The sequence below is a fragment of the Macaca mulatta genome, chromosome 3 (genome assembly GCF_049350105.2).
Source record: "Macaca mulatta isolate MMU2019108-1 chromosome 3, T2T-MMU8v2.0, whole genome shotgun sequence".
NCBI classification, from domain to species: Eukaryota; Metazoa; Chordata; class Mammalia; order Primates; family Cercopithecidae; genus Macaca; species Macaca mulatta.
This window is the reverse complement of record NC_133408.1, coordinates 92078108-92102237: the sequence shown is the minus strand read 5'-3', so window position 1 is coordinate 92102237 and position 24130 is coordinate 92078108. Positions and strand designations below refer to the sequence as shown.

Below are 24130 nucleotides of genomic sequence, written 5' to 3'. Positions count from 1 at the left end.
CAGCAGTGCTTTATTTTGGGGAGCTCTACCTCCCAGTATGCAATGCTGGCTCCTGGCCCCAACCATGATTCTTGCCTCCTTCCTTTGCTGGTGTGTTTCAGAAATTGTGCTGCCAAGTGTGGAATGTTGAAGGGGGATCTGTCTCTCTGTAATCTAGGCCTGAGGGAGCAGCCCAGTGCATCTAACAACCAGGAGAGCACATACAGAGACTTGCTGGGTGCCAGGCCTGTGCTGCCTGCATTAGAAATCGCAAATACGTGAGGCAGCAATGATTCTTTGCCCCTTGTTACAGATGGTGAAACAGAGGCACAGAATACATGAGTCATTTGTCCAAAGTCAGAACTCTTGGTAAGTGGTAGATCCAAAGTTTGAATCCAGGCAGCCTTTCTCTAGAGTCTGTGTTCTTAACCTTACTGTTAAATAATGAGTGGACTTAAGCATTCAGGACGTGGAAGAACTCTTCTCATAGAGGAGAAATCTGAGTGATGGCAGTAGTGTTTCCTGCTGGAGTCTGCATGGGTTTGTTTAAAGCACTGGAGTGGGCAGTAGATATTCCCACCAAGTTCTGGCTTGGCAATCCCATGGCTATTTTAAACACACAGATAACCAAGCTACTCAACTTATTTAGGGCTTCATGCGCTCCTGAAGGTCCTAACAAATACAGGTTGATGTCAAGACAAATTATCTAAAGAACCACTTTGTTATAAATAAAGCTAGAGGGAAAAAATTAAGGTGAGGATTTGTCTTCATATGTAAAAAACTAAGCTATTTATGAAGACTCTTGTCTTGTGTCAGTCAGTGATTTAAAAAGGAAAGAGTCAAGCCAGGTGTGGTGGCTCACACCTGGTCCCAGCTACTTAGGAAGCTGAGGCGGGAGGATGGCTTGAGCCCAGAAGTTGGAGTCTATCCTGGGCAACATAGCAAGACACCCCGTCTCTAAAAAACTAAAGAGTCATATCCTTTCTGATCGTATGTTTTGGGGGGTTAATGTCTTTGGTCATTCATTCCCCAGGCCCCTGTGCTGCCATCTGTTTATCACAGGCAGGTATATTAAAACAAAGCAGGCTGGGCGCAGTGGCTCATGCCTAGAATCCCAGTACTTCAGGAGGCCCATGCAGAAGGATCGCCTGAACCCAGGAGTTCAAGAGCAGCCTGGGCAACATAGTGAGATCCCATCTCTATTCTAATTTAAAATTTAAAAAAATAAAGCAAAACCCAGCAACGAAAACCTACTGATTTACTTTTGGAAACAAAGATATTGTCATTTAAAATTCTTACCCAGGATTCTTTTCTAAACATATAGATAAAAATCATTTTGAGCATGAGAGGGCATGGTGTGTGAAGTTTTATTGCTACCTTGCTAGGAGATTTTAGGATGTTTCATATTGATTAGAAATGAACCTCAAAAAGGCAGAAATTTCCTCCAGCCAATGAAAGCTTCGCCACCAGGGAGATGGCACACTGAACAACAGCAGGTTAGATGGCCCAGGAAGGACGTGATTTTAAAAGAGCTTATGATAACATGGCACAGTATAAGTGGGAAAAGCAGAATGTGTGTGTGCGTGTGTGTGTGTGTGTGTGTGTGTGTGTATACAGACAGATAAGATATATTGATAAAATGCACAGGAAACAGCCTAGAAGGAATTCCACCAAAAATATTAGCAGTAGTGGTCTTTGCACAGTGGTATTATACTTAATTTTTTCTGAGTCTCTATTTTATAAATTATCCCGCACTTATATTTATTTATAGCAGGACATAAGCCTTTATTTATTTACTATACTTTAAGTTCTGGGATACATGTGCAGAACATGCAGGTTTGTTACATAGGTATACATGTGCCATGGTGGTTTGCTGCACCCATCAACCCATCATCTACATTAGGTATTTCTCCTAATGCTATCCCTCTCTAGCCCCCCACCCCTGACAGGCCCTGGTGTGTGATGTTCCCTGCCTTGTGTCCATATGTTCTCATTGTTCAACTCCCACTTATGAGTGAGAACATGTGGTGTTTGGTTTTCTGTTCCTGTATTGGTCTGCTGAGAATGATGGTTTCCAGCTTCATCCATGTCCCTGCAAAGGACATGAACTCATCCTTTTTTATGGCTGCATAGTATTCCATGGTGTATATGTGCCACATTTTCTTTATCCAGTCTATCATTGATGGGCATTTGTGTTGGTTCCAAGTCTTTGCTATTGTAAATAGTGCTGCAGTAAATATACATGTGCATGTGTCTTTATAGTAGAATGATTTATAATCCTTTGGGTATATACACAGTAATGGGATTGCTGGGTCAAATGGTATCTCTAGTTCTAGATCCTTGAGGAATCGCCACACTGTCTTCCACAATGGTTGAACTAATTTATACTTCCACCAAGTGTAAAAGCATTCCTGTTTCTCCACATCCTCTCCAGCAAGCTATTGTTTCCTTTTTATTTATCACTATTATTTATTTATTTATTTTGAGACAGAGTCTCGCTTTGTCACCCAGGCTGGAGTACAATGGCGCAATCTCAGCTCACTGCAACCTCCGCTTCCTGGGTTCAAGCCATTCTCCTGCCTCAGCCTCCCGAGTAGCTGGGTTTATAGGTGCCCGCCACCACGCCTGGCTAATTTTTTGTATTTTTAGTAGAGACAGGGTTTCACCATGTTGGCCAAGCTGGTCTCGAACTCCTGACCTCGTGATCCACCTGCCTTGCTGGGATTACAGGCGTGAGCCACCACGCCCGGCCTGTTTCCTGACTTTTTAATGATCAGCATTCTAACTGGAATGAGATGGTATCTCATTGTGGTTTTGATTTGCATTTCTCTAATGACCAGTGATGATGAGCTTTTGTTCATATGTTTGTTGGCTGCATAAACATCTTCTTTTGAGAAGTGTCTGTTCATATCCTGTGCCCACTTTTTGATGGGATTGTTTGGTTTTTTCTTGTAAATTTGTCTAAGTTCCTTGTCGATTTTGGATATTAGCCCTTTGTCAGATAGATTGCAAAAATTTCCCCCATTCTGTAGGTTGCCTGTTCACTCTGATGATAGTTTCTTTTGCTGTTCAGAAGCTTTTTAGTTTCATTAGATCCCATTTGTGTGTTTTGGCTTTTGTTGCCATTGCTTTTGGTGTTTTAGTCATGAAGTCTTTGCCCATGCCTATGTCCTGAATGGTATTCCTAGGTTTCCTTCTAGGGTTTTTATGGTTTTAGGTCTTACATTTAAGTCTTTAATCCATCTTGAGTTAATTTTTGTATAAGGTGTAAGGAACATAAGCCTCTATTCTATTCTATTCTATTCTATTCTATTCTATTCTATTCTGAGACAGAGTCTCACTCTGTCACCCAGGCTGGAGTGCAATGGCACGATCTCAGCTCACTGCAGTCTCCACCTCCCAGGTTCAAGCGATTCTCCAGCCTCAGCCTCCCATGTAGCTGGGATTACAGACGCCTGCCACAACACCCTGCTAATTTTTTGTATTTTTAGTAGAGACGGGGTTTCACCGTGTTCGCCAGGTTGGTTTTGAACTCCTGACCTCAAGTGATCCATCTGCCTCGGCCTCCCGAAGTGTTAGGATTACAGGCATGAACCACTGCCCCCTGCCATTAATTTAAAGAAAAAAAAAAGCCCATGAAATTACTATGGAAGTCTTAATTCCCATCTAGGATTAAGAGTCTTAGCATCCAAAGACCTTTGGAGAAGTAAAGAACCTTTGGAACATTCCTAAAGGGCAGAGATGAGTGATGAAGATGACTCTGATGACTATGGCCACAGTGTGGAAGTGCAGAGTCTGTAAGGAGTGTGTTTGCACCCCTCGCAGCTCCTCCCTCCTCCTAACGTCACTTCAGTCTCCACAAACTCACCAGTGCATCTTGCTCTGTTTCATAATTGCCCTTGCAAACGTTTTTCTGTTGTTTCTTTTTCTTTCCTTTTTTTTTTTTTTTTTTTTTGGTGCTCCCTTCGCTTCTTTGTAACCATCTTGCTCAGGAATCCTGTGGTTGGTGTCTGTGGGGCACATGGAGAGGCTAACAGAACCAGCAGTCGCTGGTGGCGGGAGAGCACGTGGGTGTCACTTCCCTTGGTTCTGTAAAAGCAGCTAATAATTAGCTGGTGGTGGGCGCTGAGGAAATGTCTCCTTGTTTGCTTTCTACCTTCCTCTGCATGATAAGAATGTTTAAACAAGGATGCACCGTCATCCAGAATGCCTTCCTGGCCCCCATGGAAGAAGAACGGGAAAGAGCCATCCTACGAGTGGCGCATTGTGGCACAGGAGCAGGAAGCCCGTGGCTCCTCTGACAAGGAAGGGTGGGACCTGAGCATTTAGAACAGGGCTTCCTTACAAAGCTCTGAATGCTAGGCATGTGACATGGAGTGGGCATGGCCCACCAGCCCCGGCCCCTCCTGGGAGGAACGTTGACTGATGTACTGTCCTCTCTGTGAAATCTGGGTCATCAGGGCCTATGTGACCCGAGGCATCAGTGACGAAATTGACCTCAGCAGGGTGGTGGCTGTGCTGCTCCAGGGAACTCACAAGTTGGAATGCATGTGGTGCATGCGTACACACACACACACACACACACACACACACACACACACACACACCCCTCACGGGTCGATTGGTTTCTGTTTTCTGAGTGGCAGGGAGTGACCCGGCCATGTTACCTTTCTGAGCCCTGGTTTCGTCGTGTGTCAAATGGGATTGTTATTCCCAACCTCCCAGGGTTGTCATGAGGACTGAATGTGAGCTGTGGTTAGCGCCTGCCATGTCCTTGGTACTTAGTCAATGTTGGTTCCCTTTTTCTCCCCATTCCTCCCCCTGGCTTTATTTTTAAAAAAACAGGACTCAGGAGCTAACCTCGTTATAGCTCCTAGGCCACCTGTGTCTTCTTACCATTGTTGGATTTACCCAAATTAACCTCTTGGGATTACTACCTAAGTAAATAAGAGCTTAAAAGTGAGCTCTTATTCCAGGCAGTTTAGCAAGGGGTCTTTAGGTGGAGCTCACATGGTAATTATCACAGAGAAGGAGGGAGAAAGGGGTTTTAATGTTTATGAGACTCATATTTCCTCTCTCAGTTCTATGCTAGCCCCTCCCTCCTGCCTTTTCCTCCCAGAGTTCTAGAATCATGCACTTTTAGAACTAGAGGTCCTCTGGGCTGGAGTCATCTCCCCCCATCCCTTTACTTAACAGATGGGGAGACTGAGGCACAAAGATGTTCAGTGATGTGTGCAGGGTCCCAGAACTCCTCTGTGCTCCTCTCCTTCCACCCATAAATGTGGCCCTCTGAGGAAACCTCTGAAGCCAGGAGGAAGCAAGCCCAGTTCATTCTTTCATTATTGGAAAAGGATAATTGCTCACTGAGTCTCTAAGTGTACCCAGGGAATGGCCTGCCTCTTCTCCCTCCTTGAGCTGCTGGGCCTGTAGGAATGGATCCTAGAGGCAGTACTGTGGTAGTGTTGTGTGAGGGTTCAAAGTGGCTCTGGAGCCCCAAGACACATTGCTCCCTGCCCTACCTTGGGCCTGCCCCCTCTGGGATGCATACCTGCATTTGCATTGGAGCAAAGGTAGCTACACCTCATCTTGGCTCTGCGGGAACCCGTCGTCTTCTCTTTTAAGGGCATGAGCCAATGAGAAATCTTTTCTCTCATACAGATTGAGGGAGAAAGAAGGTTGAAATACTCCTTGCTCTTGCTTTATGACCATGTTACATCCAGTGTGGGAGCTCCTGTCTCAGCCCTAAGGAGAGCCAGGGCCTGTACAAGCCGCTAAGAACCATGAAGTCACTTGGCACTCAGTAGACCTCAGCAGAGAAAGTGTATTTCTGCCCTGTAGGCCATGTGGTTTTTCAAAATATCAACATCTTGATATTTTAAATATCCTAGAAAAACTTTGTAGTAGGCTTCTTTGTTTTATTTAGAAGGCCAAACATGGTTAATATTTAGTTTATACTTGGACATCATTTGGCTTTTGTGTTCTCACTTTTCTCATAGAATAAATTGACTTTTATTTTTATTTTAAGTTCTGGGGTACATGTGCAGGATGTGCAGTACATAGGTAAATGCGTGCCATGGTGGTTTGCTGCACCTATCAACCTATCACCTAGGTATTAAGCCCAGCATGCATTAGCTATTTTTCCTAATGCTGTCCCTCCATTGACATTTTGTGATGACCCCAGCCATTCTTCAGTTTGAGCCCCCATGTGCTCGCCCACAGATATCCTCAGGTTCGGTGGCTTTTAATATCGGTTGTTAACATCCCCATGCGCAAGCTCCTGGCGTGAGGACGCCCTTGCTTACCGTTCACATTTCTAAAAATATTGCCTCTGTCATTTGCCCTGTGTCCTATTGTATTTTAATGAAAGTTCAGTCTCCTGACCTTGCATGGCCTAAGACAAGGGCTTCTTTACTTTTATGGTAAGGATTTATCTTTTTAAGGAGAACTCACCTGTGCAACTTCATCCACCAAAATAGATTGCGTTTTCAGTGCTACCGCTGAGAACACACAGGAAATTGTTACCATGTGCAAAACTCATTGTCAAAGGGAAGTCACGTCCAGAGTCAGGAAAGCAAGTTAAACACCCAGCTCAGTGTAGCAGCTTCATCTGGAAATTTGACCTAGAGGGTTCAAAATGAAAACATGCCCTCCCCACCCATCCAAGAAGCAGGATGAGGATGGCCGTTCGGAGTTTACTTTAAAATGCCTACCAGTACTATTGATATTCTGTCACCGGCTGTGTAGTCAAGATTAGCAACACATCTTTATAAATTGCTCACAGAGTCCCAGGATGCACTTTAATTTCACTGGAAGGGAAAGACTAAAGGACCTCTGAACTTGGTGGTGGCTGGACAGACCACTGAGTGGAGTTGGAGCACCTTTATTTTTATTATTATTTTAATTTATTTATTTTTGGGACAGAATATCACTCTGTCACCCAGGTTGAAGTGTAGTGGCGCAATCTCGGCTCACTGCAACCTCCGCCTCCCGGGTTCAAGCCGTTCTCCTGCCTCAGCCTCCTGAGTAGGTGGGATTATAGGCACGTGCCACCATGCCCGGCTAATTTTTTTATTTTTAGTAGAGGCAGGGTTTCACCATGTTGGTCAGGCTGGTCTCAAACTCCTGACCTTGTGATACAACCGCCTCGCCCTCCCAAAGTGCTGGGATTACAGGCGTGAACCACCGCGCCCGACCCACCTTTATTATTTTTATTTCCTAGTCAGCACCAGATGAATTACGGAATATTCTTTTCAGAAAGAGGGAGGAGCCAAAGTAGGAGAAAAAAAAGTCCAAAGGTCCACAAGCAACAAATCTGTTGGTTTCAAGCCTTAGAGCCCTTTGCCACTGCAGTCAGCTGATTCAGGGCTGAACCAAGATGCAGCACAGCCCAAGGGTGTAGCCAAAGTGGTCTTTCTTTTAGGACTTGGCATTTCTAAATGCCGGCACCTTGTACATCTTATAGATTGGAGTTTAAATATCTGACTTTCAGAGGTGTTTGAACCAGAGTGACTCCATCTTGAATAGGGGCTGGGTAACCTACTGAGGCTGAGACCCACTGAGCTGCATACCCAGGTGGTTAGGCATTCTAAGTCACAGGATGAGGCAGGAGGTCAGCACAAGACACAGGTCATAAAGGCCTTGCTGATAAAACAGGTTTCAGTAAAGAAGCCGGCCAAAACCCACCAAAACCAAGATGGCAATGAAAGTGACCTCTGGTTGTCTTCACTGCTCTTTATACACTAATTATAATACATTAGCATGCTAAAAGACCCAATTTTACCCAGTTTGGTCTGATGCTGGAGAAACAAATCGAGCTCACTGGTATCTCTCATAACTGATTCTGAGAGAGAGAAACTGGGATCCCTAGGAGAGATTCTACTGATTCATTCATTCAACAAATGCCCGTTACATACCTACTGTGTGCCATAGTGTGACAGGCTCGGTATATTGCCTCATACATTACCTCACAGGGTTATCTGTTTACAACCACAAGTCAGAGGCTTTTGAGATACAGGGTCCCGGGAGAGCCAAAATAGTATTTGTTTGTTTGGAATAATGAAAGCTGTCTTCCCAGGCCACAGGAATTAAAACTAGGAGTGCTAAATCGGCAATTGTCTAGCCTTGCCTGAGCTTTTTCTCAAACTGTAGTTTAGAATTGCTTGGGGGAACTTGTTAGAAGTACCAACCTTGGCCAGAACCTCAAAGAACCAGACTCAGTCAATCCGGGATGGGGGTCCACCAATCCACGGTTTTAAAAACAAGAACCAGATAGGGATAGGTGATGAGTTAGCCACTGGGGATTCAGAAACCCGAGAGGGTGGGGTGGCAGTAGTTGGGCTTTGCAGACCAGACCGGTCTGGGACACTTTGTGATGAACACAAACCTTCCCTCTTCCATTTTGACCTTTCTGCCCTGGTGGACTGCTTTTACATAAGAGTTTTATTTCTTCCTTTTGTGGGCAAAGCAAAAAGTGTGAGAACGAGCTGCTCTACATAAAACAATTGAAGGTGGAGTTCAGATTGAGAGCTCTCAGAGGATGCTTTTGTTTTCCTTTGAAATTTTTGGGAGAAAGGAGCCAAAGATTCAGTAGAGGGGGCCAGCCCCAACCCTTTTGAATCTGCCCTGCCTCCCCTGTTCCACCTGTCGAGGCCAGGAAGTAGAGCAGCAGGAACCAGCTCTGGGTTCAGACCCTCCCGCTAACTGTGTAACCTTGAATTTGAACTCGAGCTTGGGCTTAACCTTTCTGTGCAGCACTGTGCTCATGAATAACTGGTAGCAGTTACCTCCCGTGGGCTGTGCCGGGAATAATAAAGACGGTGCGTGCAATGGCATCTGCCTTGGTACAGGTCAACAGGAAGGCTCTAAATCAGGATTCTCCAGCTTGAGAAACTCGTAGCTTAGCTGGGGTCTTGGGAAAATGATGCCAATTCTGGTGCAGCAGGTCTAGGGTAGGCCTGAGAGTTTGCATTTCTGGCAGGCTTCTAAGTGAGGTTGATGTTGCTGGTCTGTGGACCACACTTTGAGTAGCAAGGGTCTGAAAGGCGCTCACCTCCTTAGGTTTTCTGTGAATAGGTAGTGCAGATAGCTAAGTTAACAATTCTTTTTTCAGTCCTAGAAATAAAAGAAAATACTTACTCCTTCCTTAACTCTGATCATGAAAATTAGGACACAGAATGCTTGTAGCCATAAACACTTACCTCCGTCGTCTCTCAAGTTAATATCCCCAATAACATAAATACTGAAGAAGAAGGCAGAGCGAGGGGTGATCTGCTCTGTGGGCTGAGAGAGGTTGTTAAGGACAGGGCTTCAGGCATAGAGAGTAAAGACGGCCCTTAAGCGTCAGGGATTCTGCTTCCTTACGGCTCCTAGAGCTTACCTGTGAGTGAAAAGTTTTAAATATTAATAGAAAGCAAGGAAAAATGAGAATGTCTTTTCTTCATCCATGAAATCAACTTGAACCTGTCAGAGTCATCTAGAGGGGCTGTTAAAATGCAGCCTTCTAGGCCCCACCCCTGAGAGTCTTTAGTTAAGTAGGTCGGGGTAGAGCCTGAGAATTTGCATTTTGAACAGGTTCCCAGGTGACACTGGTGCTTACACTGTGACCAGCTCAAAAGACCACCTGTGAGAGCCACGAGCATGGGAATCAGTGCTGTCAGCCTGGGCCACCTCTGCACACTTCCGACCCCTCCCATCACAATCGTGTTGCCAGGAAGGGGTTTTCGAAGCTGGGATGGGGTTTGGGTGTGAATGGGAGATACAACTGTCCTCAGGTATCTGAGGGTTAGGAGAGATTAGATTTCTGGAAAAGAACGATCCTGGTGGCGCCACTGCCTGCAGACAGGGAGTCACGGCACCATGGTGCGTTCCCTCTCCACCCCCACGGCTAGGCCTCTCTGACCTACCTGGTTGGCTGATCCCTTGGCAGGGGGCGGGCGGGGGGTGCTTCTTAAAAATAGAGCTTTCCAGGGTGCATCCCAGGAGATTCTGATGAGCAACCAGGTTTGGGACCCCCTGCGTGGAGAACAGCGAAGCACCAGCTGGGCACTGGAGAGCTGCTCTGTTTTTAATGCTTCTTGGATGCGGCACTAATGATCACTCAGCAAGCAAATGATTCCCCGGCAGGAAATGGGACCCTTTGTGAAGTACATTTCCTCGCAGGATCCCTAAAGTTATAGTCGATAAATTCTGGCTGCGTCTTCCAAAGTGTTTTATTTCCCATCCGAGGATGGCTTCCAGCCAGGAGCATCTGGCCAAGGGGACTCATCCAGGGTGAAACCCCACCCTCTCCACCTTCCCCGCTCCCTCACCGCTGTCAGCAGTGACTCTCTCCACAGCCACTCTGCTCTGGGCTGTGTTGAAAGCAGAACCCATAAAAGTCACGGTTGAGCAAATTCCAGAGAGAATGCTTCCCAGACAAACTCAGCAGCATAGAACATATCTGTATGCAGAGTCAGGTTACAATGGAGGCAATTACTTGGATAATAGCCTAAGGAGAAATTCCACCCCCCATCCTCGCCCCCTGCTTTGTTTGTCATGCTGTCATGCACAGATTTGAAGACTGCAATCTTGCCTTGAGTTTTCTGATTCACCAGCAGATGCTTGAGAGCATCGCTGGGTGCTGTGCTCTGTGCCAGGTAGGGGTTTATAAAGGAGACTCAGGTACAGTCTCTGCCCTGTGGAGTCCACTGCTGGAGAAAGATAGATGCTTACATGACTAACTGTAAAAGCAGCATCACTCCTAGAATAGCCCATTTCTAAAGTAGAACTCTCAGCACTCTCCCTCCCCTTGTCTGGTTTCATCTTCCCCACAGCGCTTGTCCCTGAAGAAATGACTGTCTCAGTACTTGCTGGTGCTTCATCTTCCCTCTTACAGATAAAGCAATGTGAGGCGAAAGACCAGAGCTTTGGACCCTAGCCTCTCCCAGCCATTAGATGTGGGCTGTCCAGGGGGCATGAGAGCGGCTTTCTGCAGCAGAGGTGTTGGGAGGGTGGTGGCTGCTCACACACCGCCAGGATCTGGAGCAGAGGCTGAGGGAGGACCTGGGCAGCCACAATAGCTCTCAAACCCAAGCGTGCATCAGAATCTTCCAGTAAGTTTGTTCAGGCACAGATAGCTGGGCCCACTTCAGAGCTGCTGATCTAGTAGGTCTAGGATTTCTAGCACGTTCTCAGGTGATTCTGTGGCTACTGGTCCCTGGACCACAGTTGGAGGACCACAGAGGGGTGCATCAGCATGGCCATGACAGTGAACTTAGTGAATAGCTGCAGGGTGAGTCCAGTGACGGACTTCTTAGAAGCTATGCCAGTGACCCCCATGAGAGAAGATGGGACTCTGAAACAGGCTCCAGCAGTGGCTGGAGAACAGAAAGGAAGCAACCCAGACACATGCGACAGTGGAATCAATGTGCTGGCGGGAGGCGAGGAAGGAGTTCGAGCAGCGGGAAGGATAGAAGTGCTTTGGGCCAAGATGGGCACTGGGTGGGGTAAGGAATAACGCGTTCCCTTTGGGACCTGCTGATGTGAGGGGCTAAGGAGACCTCCAGGTAGAGATGTTGAGGAGGTAGTGGGAAGTGCTTTTAAAACTCAAGAGAGCAACTGGCGATGGGTACAGATGCTGGGGTTTTCTGTGTAGAGGTGTAAGCTACCTCAGTGGGGCTGAATGAGAGTCCTTAAGGGGAGAGAGCGGTGATGTGCTCAGAAGGAAGCCAAGAGGCTCTCACTCGTAGGGGTGGTTAGAGAAAGAAACGAGTGGGGTGCTCCAAGGCTTGTGAAGGACGAGGAGGTGTGACCCCAAGAGAAGGGGTTGTGTTTGAGACAGAGTTAGAGGAGCTGGTCTCCAAACTTTGAAGTAGATAGTTTTTCCACTCTTCATCCTACTGTGTGCAATTTTATTTTGCCTCAGTGACAGTCACTTTACAGCCATATTGGTGCAACATGCATTAGCAAAAGAAGTGCATGCCGTGTGCATATGCATGGGTGCTGCAGCAGCTCTCCGCAGCAAGAGGAAAGCAAGACGAGCACTACAGTGGTTCAAGTTGAAGCTGGAGGTCATTTTTTGCCCCCTCTAAGCTGAGCCCTGAAGAAGAAAGTCACCATGTATCCATCTTGTTACCTCTTTGGATTTGACACTGATCCAGATCCTCCTGGGACCTTCAATCCACTGCTTTTACAGGGATGAAAAGGATTCTGATGACTTTTTTTGAACTGTTGAACTGTTTGGGCAAGAATGCTACAGAGAGAATCAATTTCTGTGAACTGAGAGTCCCCAGGTGATAATTTGGTGTTTCACACACAGGCAGTTTTCTTTTTAATGTGTGGTGCTTGTTTAGTCGTCTGGGTCTTGCAAACCCTGGTGTTTGAAAAACAGGGATGTAGTTCAGCAGTGTCTGAATAAGGCTGATGACTCAGAATCATGCAGTGCCTGGCTTCTCAGGCCACCACCAGCCGGGACTGCTTTAGGCGTGAACCCACGCTTCTGACCTGTGCTCTGTCGTTGCAGTTCTGCACGGAGCTAAACCAGCCGACCCTGCCCAACATGCGCAAGTGGAAGGGGCCCCGGGGATGCTGGAAGGCTGTTGTTGCTGAGAAGCCCTCGAATCAGCTCCAGAAGGTACCCTCGTCGGCAAAACCTGGCCTTTCCCTTCCTTTAATTTAAACATACTTTTCCCCTAATCAAGGGCATTTAAAAATTTCCTTTGCCAATATCCTTGGTGCAATTTTGTATTTCTGCCCAATTTTTAAATCCTTGCTATTCATTTCTAAATGCCCTCGTTCTCGTTTCATGTTTAGATTGGGAATGGACTCCTGCCAAGACGGAAATGAGAGCTTAGGGTGTTGGGAGGAGAGGAGAGGAGAAATCCTGTCCAGGGCCAAGGCATCAAATGGGTATTTCTGTCCTTTGTCCTTCTAATCCCTTCGCCACAGTTCTGTCTTCTGCCAAGTTTGTGCAGAGCTCATTACTCGTTGACTGAAAACTTCAGATTCACCCTAGTTCACAAATGAAGTATTTGCTTCTAGTGGTAGAAATTATGCACGTGATTTCAACATAGAAATGTTCTATTGAAATGTTCGGCAGATTTTGGTTTTGAATTTGCTTTCATCAGTATTGCCCATGTGAGCAGGTAAGGGTAAATCTCTGTAAATACATGTTTTCCCTCATATTATTATTCAAGGCCAGATTTATTCACCTTGCAATGCTTAACATCAGTGGGGTTTTAGATTTTTAAACAGACTCCTGATAATAACCAGGAGTTGAAAATGTATTATTATGTAATGTTCCTATAAATGCAGATTTTTTTTTTTTTTTTTTTTGAGACGGAGTCTCGCTGTGTCTCCCAGGCTGGAGTGCAGTGGCGTGATCTCGGCTCACTGCAAGCTCCGCCTCCCGGGTTCACGCCATTCTCCCGCCTCAGCCTCCCAAGTAGCTGAGACTACAGGCGCCCGCCACCACGCCCGGCTAGTTTTTTGTATTTTTAGTAGAGACGGGGTTTCACCATGTTAGCCAGGATAGTCTCGATCTCCTGACCTCGTGATCCACCCGCCTCGGCCTCCCAAAGTGCTGGGATTACAGGCTTGAGCCATCGCGCCCGGCCAAATGCAGATTTTTAAATCCCTGGTATACCTAACATGCTTACAGAAACATGTGATTTATACTTATATGATTAATGTTTATAATTTAGGCTCTTAAATCATAAAAGTAGGCTGGATTAAAAGTGGCCATTTTTTGACAGTAACCCCCTACCCTCTTTTTAGCTATAACTTAAAAAGGTGCGTGAAATCTTCTGTCTCTGGCTTTTATGTTTGGAGGTGTAAATGGCTCCTGCAGCTGACAGTGAGTCAGCATGCATCCAGAGAAGGCTGGAGATAAAGCTGAATTTGAATGCATCTAGTTCACAGCTCTCCCTTCCGGTCCACATAGAAATAATAAGAATAATACCACCTTCCTTTTTTAATCACACTTTACATGTATGTAGGTATCTGAGCTTCACGAGCCTTTTATAGTCCATTCAGCACTGTATTCATTCATTCAGCAAATCATTGATGAAAGGTGGCTGTGTACCAGGCATTTTGTTTCATGCCAGATACACATTGGTGAGAAAAACAGCCCCAGCTATCCATGTCTGCACATTTTTACTCTTTGCAACACACAGTGGGGATCCCAGCTGAAGCCTGACCTGGCCTGTCCCGTAGGGAGTGCATAGCCTGTTGGAGGGCAAGACAGGTAACCCCATTCCAGGTCAGGGTGTCAAGGCCATTGGAAAACAACATGAGGTTGCAGGGAGACCCGAGTTCCATCCACCAAAACCTGTCAGCCTCAATTCCTTCATCTGTAAACTGGGAGCGATAGCCCTTTCTTAGCTCACCTATAGGGTGGCTATAGGATTTTAAAAGATACTGTGCTTTGGAATTTGTCATTAACACAGCACAAGCCAGGGCCAGGCGGGATGGGCATGAGGTGGCAGGCTGGCCGCCTGCAGTGGACTGAGAGAACTCATGTCTGACTCTGGCTGCAGCTGGGTCCATGTCTACCCAGTTGTTACCATGCAGTATTGTGGGTCCAACGTGGCCAAACCTCCCAGTTTCATTTTAATGGGAAATTTCCTGAATTTTAAAGATGAACAGATAATCCAAAAAAATGTAAACACTATGTGAATCAAACAGAATATACCTGCAGGTTGAAAATGTTCAATCTCTGTCTCTAGACAAACATAAGAAAGTGGTAACCGCTGGGGCCATTCTCCGATGCCTGAAATTCTGCCCAGGCATCTTCTCTCCAGCTCCCTAGGGCTTCCACGATAGCCAGAAGTGTGGTTTCCAGCTGTGAAGATGAAGACCTAATAAGATGAAATGATTTGCCCGCAAGCCACCCTTTTGAAATGTGAGGTGGTGCTTGGACCCAAGCCCAGTTCGCTCTCTCTATCTGGAAACGCTGTTCCTCCGGCTGCTGTTCGGGAGGAGAGGGGAGCGCCTAGGTCAGGGGCATTGGGAAAGGCTCCCAGGAGGGGACAAGAAACCAGGGTGGAAGGAGCAGCGCGCAGGGAAGTGGGGGTGGGGAAAACAGTGCTGAGCTGGTGAGGGAGGCAGAGGAAGGAGTAGGCCCCACCGCAGAGGCTCCCCTTCCAGGGCCATCGGGGAGCCCCTGAAGGCTTTTGGGCAGAAGATGACTTGAGGGATGCTTTAGGTAAGTTACTCTGGCACCGTGGCTTGGGAACTGGCAGATGGAGAGATAATCCTCCAAAGCCAACAGAGCAGTCGTACTTACCTCCCTCCACACCAGAGGAAACCGGGGTTTAGAAAAACTGAGTGGCTCGCCCGGGGTCCCACGGCTAAGTGACTCAGGTGGGACTGAGGCCCAGGTCTTCTCATTCCCAAACCAGCACATTCTCCAGGGGATGGGCAAGGAGATAATTTCAAATATAGAAGTGCCCAGCATACAATACATTCATCCCCTTCCTCCTTCCTCCTAAAAACACACATGTTCAGACAAGGGGTTGAGCCTGGCAGGTGTGTGGCTTAGACCTGCGCTGACCCTGGGGACTTTGTGGTGGCTGCCTAGGAGGGTGGTTGTGCAGAGTCACTTCCCCTCCTTTTGCAATGGGGAAGAGTGGTGACTGCTGGCCTCTCAAATGACATGCAGATGGCTCCCAGGCCGCGGGTGCTGAGGAAGCACTCTCATGGACAGCAGAGGCTGGGGTAGGGTGAAAGGAGAAGCGTGTCTTCTCCAAGCCTCCAGAGGCGGCAGCAGCAGCGCAAAGCAGGCACATTCAGAGCAGCAGGGTTTAACACCCGGCACTAGGACTCGGCCCACCGCCAGCCCTGGCACCTCTGACCTAAGCTTCACACCTCTGCCATGGCCCCATCCACGTGCGGAGGGTCCCCGAGCAGCCTAAGCCATTAGGACTGTCAACTGTGACCTCCACTCACCCAGCAAACACTGAGTGGGCTTTTACTAGGTGCCGGGCAGCATTTGTTGTAAGCTGCAGCTAATCAGTAAGCAAAGCCCATCCCTTGGAGTCGTATGTTTTAGTCTCAGCATGGTGATCAGCTGTGGGATTTCAGGAACATTACTTAACCTCTTTGAGCCGCGGTGTCCTCATCTGGGAAATGGGAGCATGAATTGCTACCTCATGGGATGTGATGATTCCAAAGATATCTCTGCACCTAGCCTGGCTTCACTTACCTCCCCGCAAAGACAGAAGAGCCCAGGCCACCCTGGCTGCAATGGAAAGCTCTGAAATTGGCAATATGTGAAATTATTTGGGCTGGGGAGTGGCAAGGGAGAGTGGCTGTGGCTTTTGTGGTGTGCTTTTGGTTTCGAAACAGCTTGAGCCAGAGTAGGGACTACTCTCGGTCTCTCTGGCCTCTCTGCCTCCTTTGCCCAGGCGGTGGACTCTGGCACCAAGACTCTGTCTGCCTCTCCGCTGCAGGGAGCCGGGTATGCAGGATTCCTGTGGGACGCGGCGGCCGGCGTGGAGCTGAGAGACGCCGGCTCGCAGGAGAGCTCGCCCAGCAACGGGCACGGGAAGCCGGCGGGCCCCAGCCCATACCTCGCGCGGTTCAAGGTACCCGCTCCACGCCGTCTGTGACGTGGAATCCGCTTCTTTCTAAAAAGGAAAGAAAAGGGCTCGTTTTGTAAAACCACGAGTACGAGAAGGCTTGTCTTTTTGCCTTGATTTCAGCCTTTCATGGTGAGAGATTTTCGTCTCTCCTGGGGCTTCCTTGGCAGGCAAACTTGTCCAGGGCAGGAATGAAAGGGATTTTGAGACTCTCAGCCCCAATAGCTCTGGCATCTGAGCAGGAGACGGGGGAAGGAGGAAGATTCGGTATAGCTCCTAAACCTGACCCTCATTAGAGTCTCCTGGGGAGATTTTCCTACAGTCATAGATTCCTAGACCCCATCTCAGACCCATGGAATTTGGGGGATTATCTGGACGACCTGCTTTCCAAAAGCCCCTGCAGTGATCCTTCATCTCAAAGGCCGGGTGTTAGGGAATGGCTGGATTCAAGGGCAGTGGAAATGGCCTGAGGAGCCCCTTCTTATCGGCTGCATCTCAGGCCCGATTCCTTTATTACCAGGGAGAAGGGCCTCTCAAGGGGTCGTTTGGGTTTGGAGGGGATTCAGGAGGAGCTCTGGGCTGTAGGCCAGGGGCAGCCCCATCTCTGGCATCGCCCATGTGGGAGTCTCTGTCCCCCCTGAGTCTGGGAGCAGCTCAGCAGATTGATCAAGCGCAGTCTCTCTGGTTCTCCCCGGATGTCCTTGGGAAGTGTTAATGAACCGCAAAATGGTCAGCAGCTGGGCAGCAGAAGCCAAAGCAGGTCATGAAGTTGGCAGTCAGGGAGCCTTATCCCCGTGGTCCTTGACCGTGAGCTCACAGGCCAGGCAAGCAGGTCCGGTGCCTTGGAGCCCAGCAAGCATATTCCCTCCTGGGCATGGAGACCCCCTGCTTTCTGTGTGCCCCAGAGCAGTTCTTGAGCCTGAGAGTCACCTCAAATCCCAGCCCAGGAGGTGTCTGCCAGCTGAGGGTTGGGAGCAGCCGCTGTGTTGAGGCTACAAGCCCCCGTGCCACCTTGCACACTCGTAGCTGTGAGTTGATGAGGCTGGGTGTGTGCTCACCCTGTGGCTATCTGTCGTGCCCAGCAGCCCCTCTCATTCCTCTGTCTGTGGTATTGGCGGGGCTCTGTCTGCACACATACACCTAGGGGTGTTCATGGGGTGTATGTGTGGTACTCATGTGTAAGTCAGCCAGGTGTCACCTTTAAGCCTCCTAACACCACCCTGGGCCCCCTTTCTATGTCAAGTCCCTGTTCCAGTACTGGCCACGTGGGGTTATGGCCATGTAACCCCACGGGTGATACTGATAATCCAGTATCACCAGAAGGCAGGCTGTTTTTAAGGGTCTAATGAGAAAATGCTGATTAGCCCAAATCCTCTAAATAAAGCAGCCCTCTAAACAGGCACTTGGCCTCTTGTACTGCATGTCACATTCTAGGCCCAGTAGGTGGTGCAATACGGAGATAGGGCTCATCTCTTCGGGCACTGTGCCCCCACCCAGCCTTAAGATGCTTTCTCTAGCAGAGCTGCAGCTTCAGAGCTCCTGGTCCTGGGTGCTGGCAAACTGAGACCACATCCGTAAGATAAGACCGGCACCCTCCACTTCCTGGGGGCTTCCCCTATTCCCCTTCCCTTCCTGGCAGTGTTGATGTTGGTTGCCATGACAAACGGAAGGGCAAGATTGCTAAGCCCTGAGTAGCTGAGCAGTGCTGTGATGCCCAGAGACAAACTCTCACCCCGTGTTTCTGCACTTGCCCTTGGGGATGCAGGGCTGGGGCATGTCCCAGGCTGGCCAGGTTCTGTAAGCTTTTGGTTTGGACACGTTTGAAATTAGGTTAAGGTGAGCATCCAGGTATAGTGGGCTCCAGAGAGAAAAGAACACAGAGGGGCGTGTGTGGGAGGTGTAGGGAGGAGGAGGAGGAGGCAGATCCCAGCAGTGGGTCCTGGCAGGAGACCTCAGGCTAGCCCTCTGGAGAAAAGCCCCAAGTCTATAATAACAACCAGCTGTCAGAGTCACCTCCTTTGATTGATTGATTGATTGATTGATTGAAGTGGGGTCTCACTATGTTGGCCAAGCTGGTCTCAAATTGCCTCAAGTGATCCTCCCGCCTCAGCCTTCCAAAGTGTTTGGGGTTGTGGCCAGGTACAATAGCTCACGCCTGTCATCCCAGAACTTTGGGAAGCTGAGGCAGGAGGATCACTTGAGGTCAGGAGCTTGAGACCAGCCTGAACAACATGGTGAAGTCTCCACTAAAAATTAAAAAATTAGCTGGGCATGGCGGCACATACCTATACTCCCGGCTACTTGGGAGGCTGAGGCAGGAGAATCACTTGAACCTGGGAGGCAGAGGTTGCAGTGAGCTGAGATCACGCCACGCCCCCACAGCCTGGGTGACAGTGAGACTCCTTCTCAAAAAAAAAAAAAGTGCTGGAGTTATAGGCATAAGCTCATGCCTGGCCTTCCACCTCCTTCTTATATGACTGCTTAGAAAGAAAGAAAAAAACTCAGTCATTTACAGTTATGCAGATATGCCCAATCTTTTAGGCTCGAAGTGAGGAATAGGAGGTGGAATGTTAGAGGTGGACTGGTAGAATAAAATAGGCCTTGTCCTGCAGGTGCCTTGGAAAAATCGAAGATGAAAGACCTTGCATTATTTCCTGGGGGTGTGAGCCAGCCTTGTTCTTGTTTACCATTGTCAACTCTGTGCACAAAGCTATTTATGGGTCGGTTGTAACGGATACAGGAAATATGAGCTTCTGAGCCTCTCCCTATTGCTTTGTTTCCTGCTGCTTAGGTGGGAAGTCACGACCTGACCCTTGTTAACCTTCACCTGGCAGCCCTGACCCTCCCGGGGAGTGAGAATCCCAGCAAGAATCACAGTGATGGCCACCGGTTGGCGAGCTTTGCGCAGACCCTACAGGAAACACTGAAAGGTAGGAAATTGTCTTTTGCCATGGCTCGGCCACTGTTTTGCAGAGCAGCAGCGCTGCCTCTTCTGACCACCTCTGACCAGTTGGGCTGGCTGTTTGTCAGCAATGTGAGTCACAGGTACAGCGGACAATCAAACCTCTGGCATCTCATGGAGCCCAGCTGACCCTGCATGGTCACATCTGTGCCTCTGTGGACCTAGAATATGCATTCCAAGGTGTCAGCTCTGTGGCTTTTTAGCCTCATTTAGATAGAAAGGATTGGGGGCAGGGAAATATAAGTGATGATGCCCTTCCCCGAAGACAGCTCATCCTGGCTCCAGCTGCCTCGGGCAGCACTCTGGTGGTGCTGCCTGCAGATTTGCATGTGCACTTCCTGTGAATGAGAGACAGGAGGTGACAATGGGAAATGGTAAATTCCTGATTATCGGTGAATTGAGTTTTTCTCTCTGGCGGGATACAGATCATGTTGAAGAAGCCCTGAACCTGTCAGAAATGCTGGATTTTAATCTTGTAAGACCTCAGGCAAGCCACCAAACCACTTCAGGCCCCCATCTGATGGGGGACAGTACTTATCTCATAGCAGTACCCAGAGGGCTAAGTAACAGTGTCTGCAGCAATACCAACACATAGTAGGGACTTCATGTACATGAGTTGACTCTAAAACATGAGAAGAATTAAGAGAACACTGAAAAGAGCAGAATTCTGGCCAGGCACGGTAGGGTAGCTCATGCCTGTAATCTCATCACTTTGGGAGGCCAAGGTGGGAGGATCACTTGACCCCAGGAGTTCAAGAGCAGCTTGGGCAACATAGTGAGACCCCATCTCTACAAAAAACGAAAAAATTAGCTGGATATGGTGGTACCCACCAGTAGTCCCAGATATTCAGGAGGTTGAGGAGGGAGAATCACTTGAGCGCAGGAAGTCGAGGCTGCAGTGAGCTTTGATTGCACCAGTGTACTCCAGTCTGGGCAACACAGCAAGATCCCATCTCTAAAAAAAAAAAAAAAAAAGGGAGCTGAACTCCAGGACGATGTGGGGCTATGCCCCAACTAATATAGATGGTTTTCTGCACTTGGTTTACCAAAAGAAAAGGTTGACAAGGCTGTGAAGACTGTGATCTTTTCCATCTGGCTTGAGTTTTCAGAACGCTGACCTTGTCTAGGTGAGTTTGTAGCTGGAGGCCTGGAATTCTCTTCTGTCTTTTGAGTCTGAACCAATATTCTCTAGCTTTCTAAGACTTCCTTGTTAAACTGGCCCCTCACATTGGGAGGTTCATGAAGATTTTACTACAAAAATATTTCAGTCAAACTATAGGCTCACATTTCAAGAGATGTATGTATATATGTGTTTGAATTTGCATTTCTAACAAAAAAAGATTTTTTATTGTGGTAAAATATATATAACATAAAATCTACCATTTTAATCATTTTACATATTCAAGTCAGTGCTACTAATGTATTGACATTGTTGTACAAATATTACCACAATCCATCTCCAGAACCTTTTCATCTTTCCAAACTGAAGCTCGGTACCCGTCCCACGATATCTCCCCAGGGACCCCTCGCTGCAGCCCCTGGCAACCAGCATTCTACTTTCTGTCTCTGTGAATGTGACTACTCTAGGTGCCCCATATAAGTAGAATCATATAATATTTGTCCTTTTGTGTCTGGCTTGTTTCACTTAGCATAATGTCTTCAAGGTTCATCCATGTTGTAGCATGTGTCAGAATTTCCTCACTTTTTGAGGCTGAATAATGTCCCACTGTGCATCTATCCACCGTATTTTGTTGCTTATCCATTCATCTTCTGATAGACACTTGGGTGGCTTCCACCTTTGTCCTATTGTGACAATGCTGCTGTGAACATTGATGTGCAGCAGCTTTTCTTTTGAACCAGGACATGCCGTGACCAACATTCTACTTTAAGGATGAGTCCTCAGGCTAAAAACAGTCAGAAGATGCTCTATCCAAGAAGCAGCTGTGTGGGAAATTGTCCACCCATAGTTAGACTCCGATGACTCTGATCTGTAAAAAGGACGACTTAATAGCTTGTCATATCTGTGGACATTACTATTGTTCTTGACCTCAAACTTTATGTAAAGGAAGCAGAAAGGAAAGATGCCAGCTCATAATTTCTTTGGCAGCTTTAGGCAGTCACATCCCCCCACCCCCCACCCCTGGTATCCAGGGAGTGGTCAGGATTTTGGCAGAAAACCTTGGGCAGGTTATTGTTCCAAATTGCCAAGGTACTATTGATCCACAGCCTGGCTTGGCCTTGACTTGTTCGTATAGGGACAGTGACTCATGCTGCCTGTGTCCCCTGCCTGTAACTAGTAACCAATTAATTGTTAACTGGTGACACTCCAGACCCAGGGGTTCAGGAAGCAATTCAGCCTGCCCAGGTCTAACAAGGGTAAACAGGTCAGCAGAGGGGTTCAGCTAAAGCAAAGACAAAGCCTTCATTCCACAGGCTTCTATCAGAGCAAGCAGAACCGATGTGGTTAGCAAGCTCTGGGCCTTTCTGCCTTTGTCTGGAACGTGCATGCAGGCTGACGTCAGTGGGGATATGCCGGTCCCCTAGTGGAACCTTCTTCTCTCAGACCTCACCGGGACTTGGGGACAGGGTCTCCCTCTGTGAACTGAGCAAGAGTGAAACAGCGTGTGTAGTAACTCTTGACATCTTGGCAGATGGTCCCTCAGTGGGGACTGGTTCCTGTAGTTGTCACTGGCGTTTTATAAATCTAGAGACTCTCTGAGGAAGTCAGCCCACAGTGTTCTCCTCTCACTGCTGAGAATCAAGGGAGCGATAAAGGAGGCCCGCCCAGGTGGGTGGCTTTTTAGGAAGATAACTCAGGCTCCTGTGGATTCTCAGAGGCAAGAACTGCCTTGATGTCATCACTGACGCGGATCCAATTGGAATAACATGAGTTGTAAGAAATCCGATGTGCTCATTCAAAAAGGGAACTGTTGCATTCCTGAAGCTACACAGAGCTAGCTCTATTGACCCTTGACACCAGCATCACTCCTGATTTTGGAATTGTCCTTTTCAGCCCAGATCTTTGCAGGCCTGCATCCCAACGAAAACCTCCCTCATTATATGGGAACTTTGTTTTCTTCGATATTTAATGAATGTAGCATCTTTCTCTTTGTTCCTTTCCAAGTGTGGTTCCGCTTGTCTGTTGGTCACATATTTATTGAGTGCCTGCTGATGCACCTGGTGTTGCATTGGACAGCAGCCGCTTCTGTATGGCTCTTCCATCCTCGCCCTTTGTGATGAGCCCTGGATCTGAGGCCTGGCCCGGTGACTTTGGGCAAACCTTCCCACCTCTGGGAGCCTGTTTCGTACCTGCAGAGGGGAGATGGTGACAGCACCTGCCCCGTGGGTCGTGGCTGTTAAGTGCGGCGCTATCGAGGAAGTGGTTAGCACAGTGCTATGACTATGATTCAAGCTGGCACTGATTCCTCCACGGTGTGGGTGGCCCTGCAGGAGAGGCTTCCTTTCATCCCACCCACTGTCCTCACGCCTCCTGGAGGAGGGCGCCATCTGCAATGCACATGCGCCCTCTGGTGGTGGCCCGAGCGGCTTCCCTTCAGATTCCTTTCCCTCCAGCCGTTATTACGGAAGCATACCCATGGCCAGGAAAAAAAGATTTGCAAAGTGTCTTGGATACATTTACGACTTCATTTATGAACTGCTTTCCCTAAAGCCTCCTTCACAAAGTGTGGCAGAAATGCCACCTCCTGCTGTGGGACAACAAGGGTCAGGCAGAGCCCGGGGAGTCCTGCAGAGCCCAGCTGGGGGGTGAGTGTTCTTTCAGGATTTCTACTCGCTTTGCTTGGAAAATACTTCCTAACTATCCCACTTCCTCTAGGGCAAATCAGACTGTGGGAGAAATGTCTAAAATGCTTTAAGAGAAAACCTTTCCCCCTTGGCCCTGAAATCACTTTGTAGTTCTTATGCACAAATATTTAACTTCCGCTGGGTGTCTCTCCCTGACAAACGTGTGAAGCTGCATCAGGAAACTGATCAGGAAGGAGTGAGTGCCTACATGTGAGTGCCCCGTGCCAGGCGCTTCTGGTGGCTTCTTTAATCCTGACACCAGCCTGGGGGGAAATGGCTTGTTCTTTCCCTTTTATGAACTAAAAAGGCTTGCCCAAGGTCACGAAGCCGGGAAGTGACAAACCTCAAATTCTGCACTCAGAGTCATCCAGCTGTTTTCTCTTAGAACCGGGGCCGAGAACCACTGTTTTCCTTCTTTCTTTTTTCTTTTTCTTTTTCTTTTCTTTTCTTTACTTTACCTTTCTTTCTTTTTTTTTCTTTTTTTTCTTTTCTTTCCTTTCTCTCTCTCTCTCTCTCTCTCTCTCTTTCTTTCTCTCTTTCTCTTTCTTTCTCTCTTTCTCTTTCTTTCTCTCTTTCTCTTTCTTTCTTTTCTTTGACAGAGTCTCACTCCAGCCGAGGCTGGAGTGCAGTGCAACAATGTCGGCTCACTGCGACCTCTGTCTCCTGGATTCAAGCGATTCTCCTGCCTTAGACTCCCAAGTAAATGGGATTACAGGCGCCCACCCTATGCCTGGCTGATTTTTGTATCTTTAGTAGAAATGGAGTTTCACTATGTTAGTCAGGCTAGTCTCAAACTCCTGACCTCAGGTGATCCGCCCACCTCAGCCTC

General features: G+C 48.0%; 1 protein-coding gene across 1 annotated transcript in view; it reads left to right on the top strand.

The window, feature by feature from the left end:
• Positions 1 to 24130, top strand: part of EEPD1 (endonuclease/exonuclease/phosphatase family domain containing 1) — a 144230-nt gene that overhangs the window by 113155 nt on the left and 6945 nt on the right. Inside the window, exons 4-6 of the mRNA XM_015133721.3 lie at positions 12479 to 12589; positions 16407 to 16541; positions 19327 to 19465. Coding sequence (XP_014989207.1) covers positions 12479 to 12589; positions 16407 to 16541; positions 19327 to 19465 — 385 coding nt within the window. The remainder of the gene's footprint in view (positions 1 to 12478; positions 12590 to 16406; positions 16542 to 19326; positions 19466 to 24130) is intronic.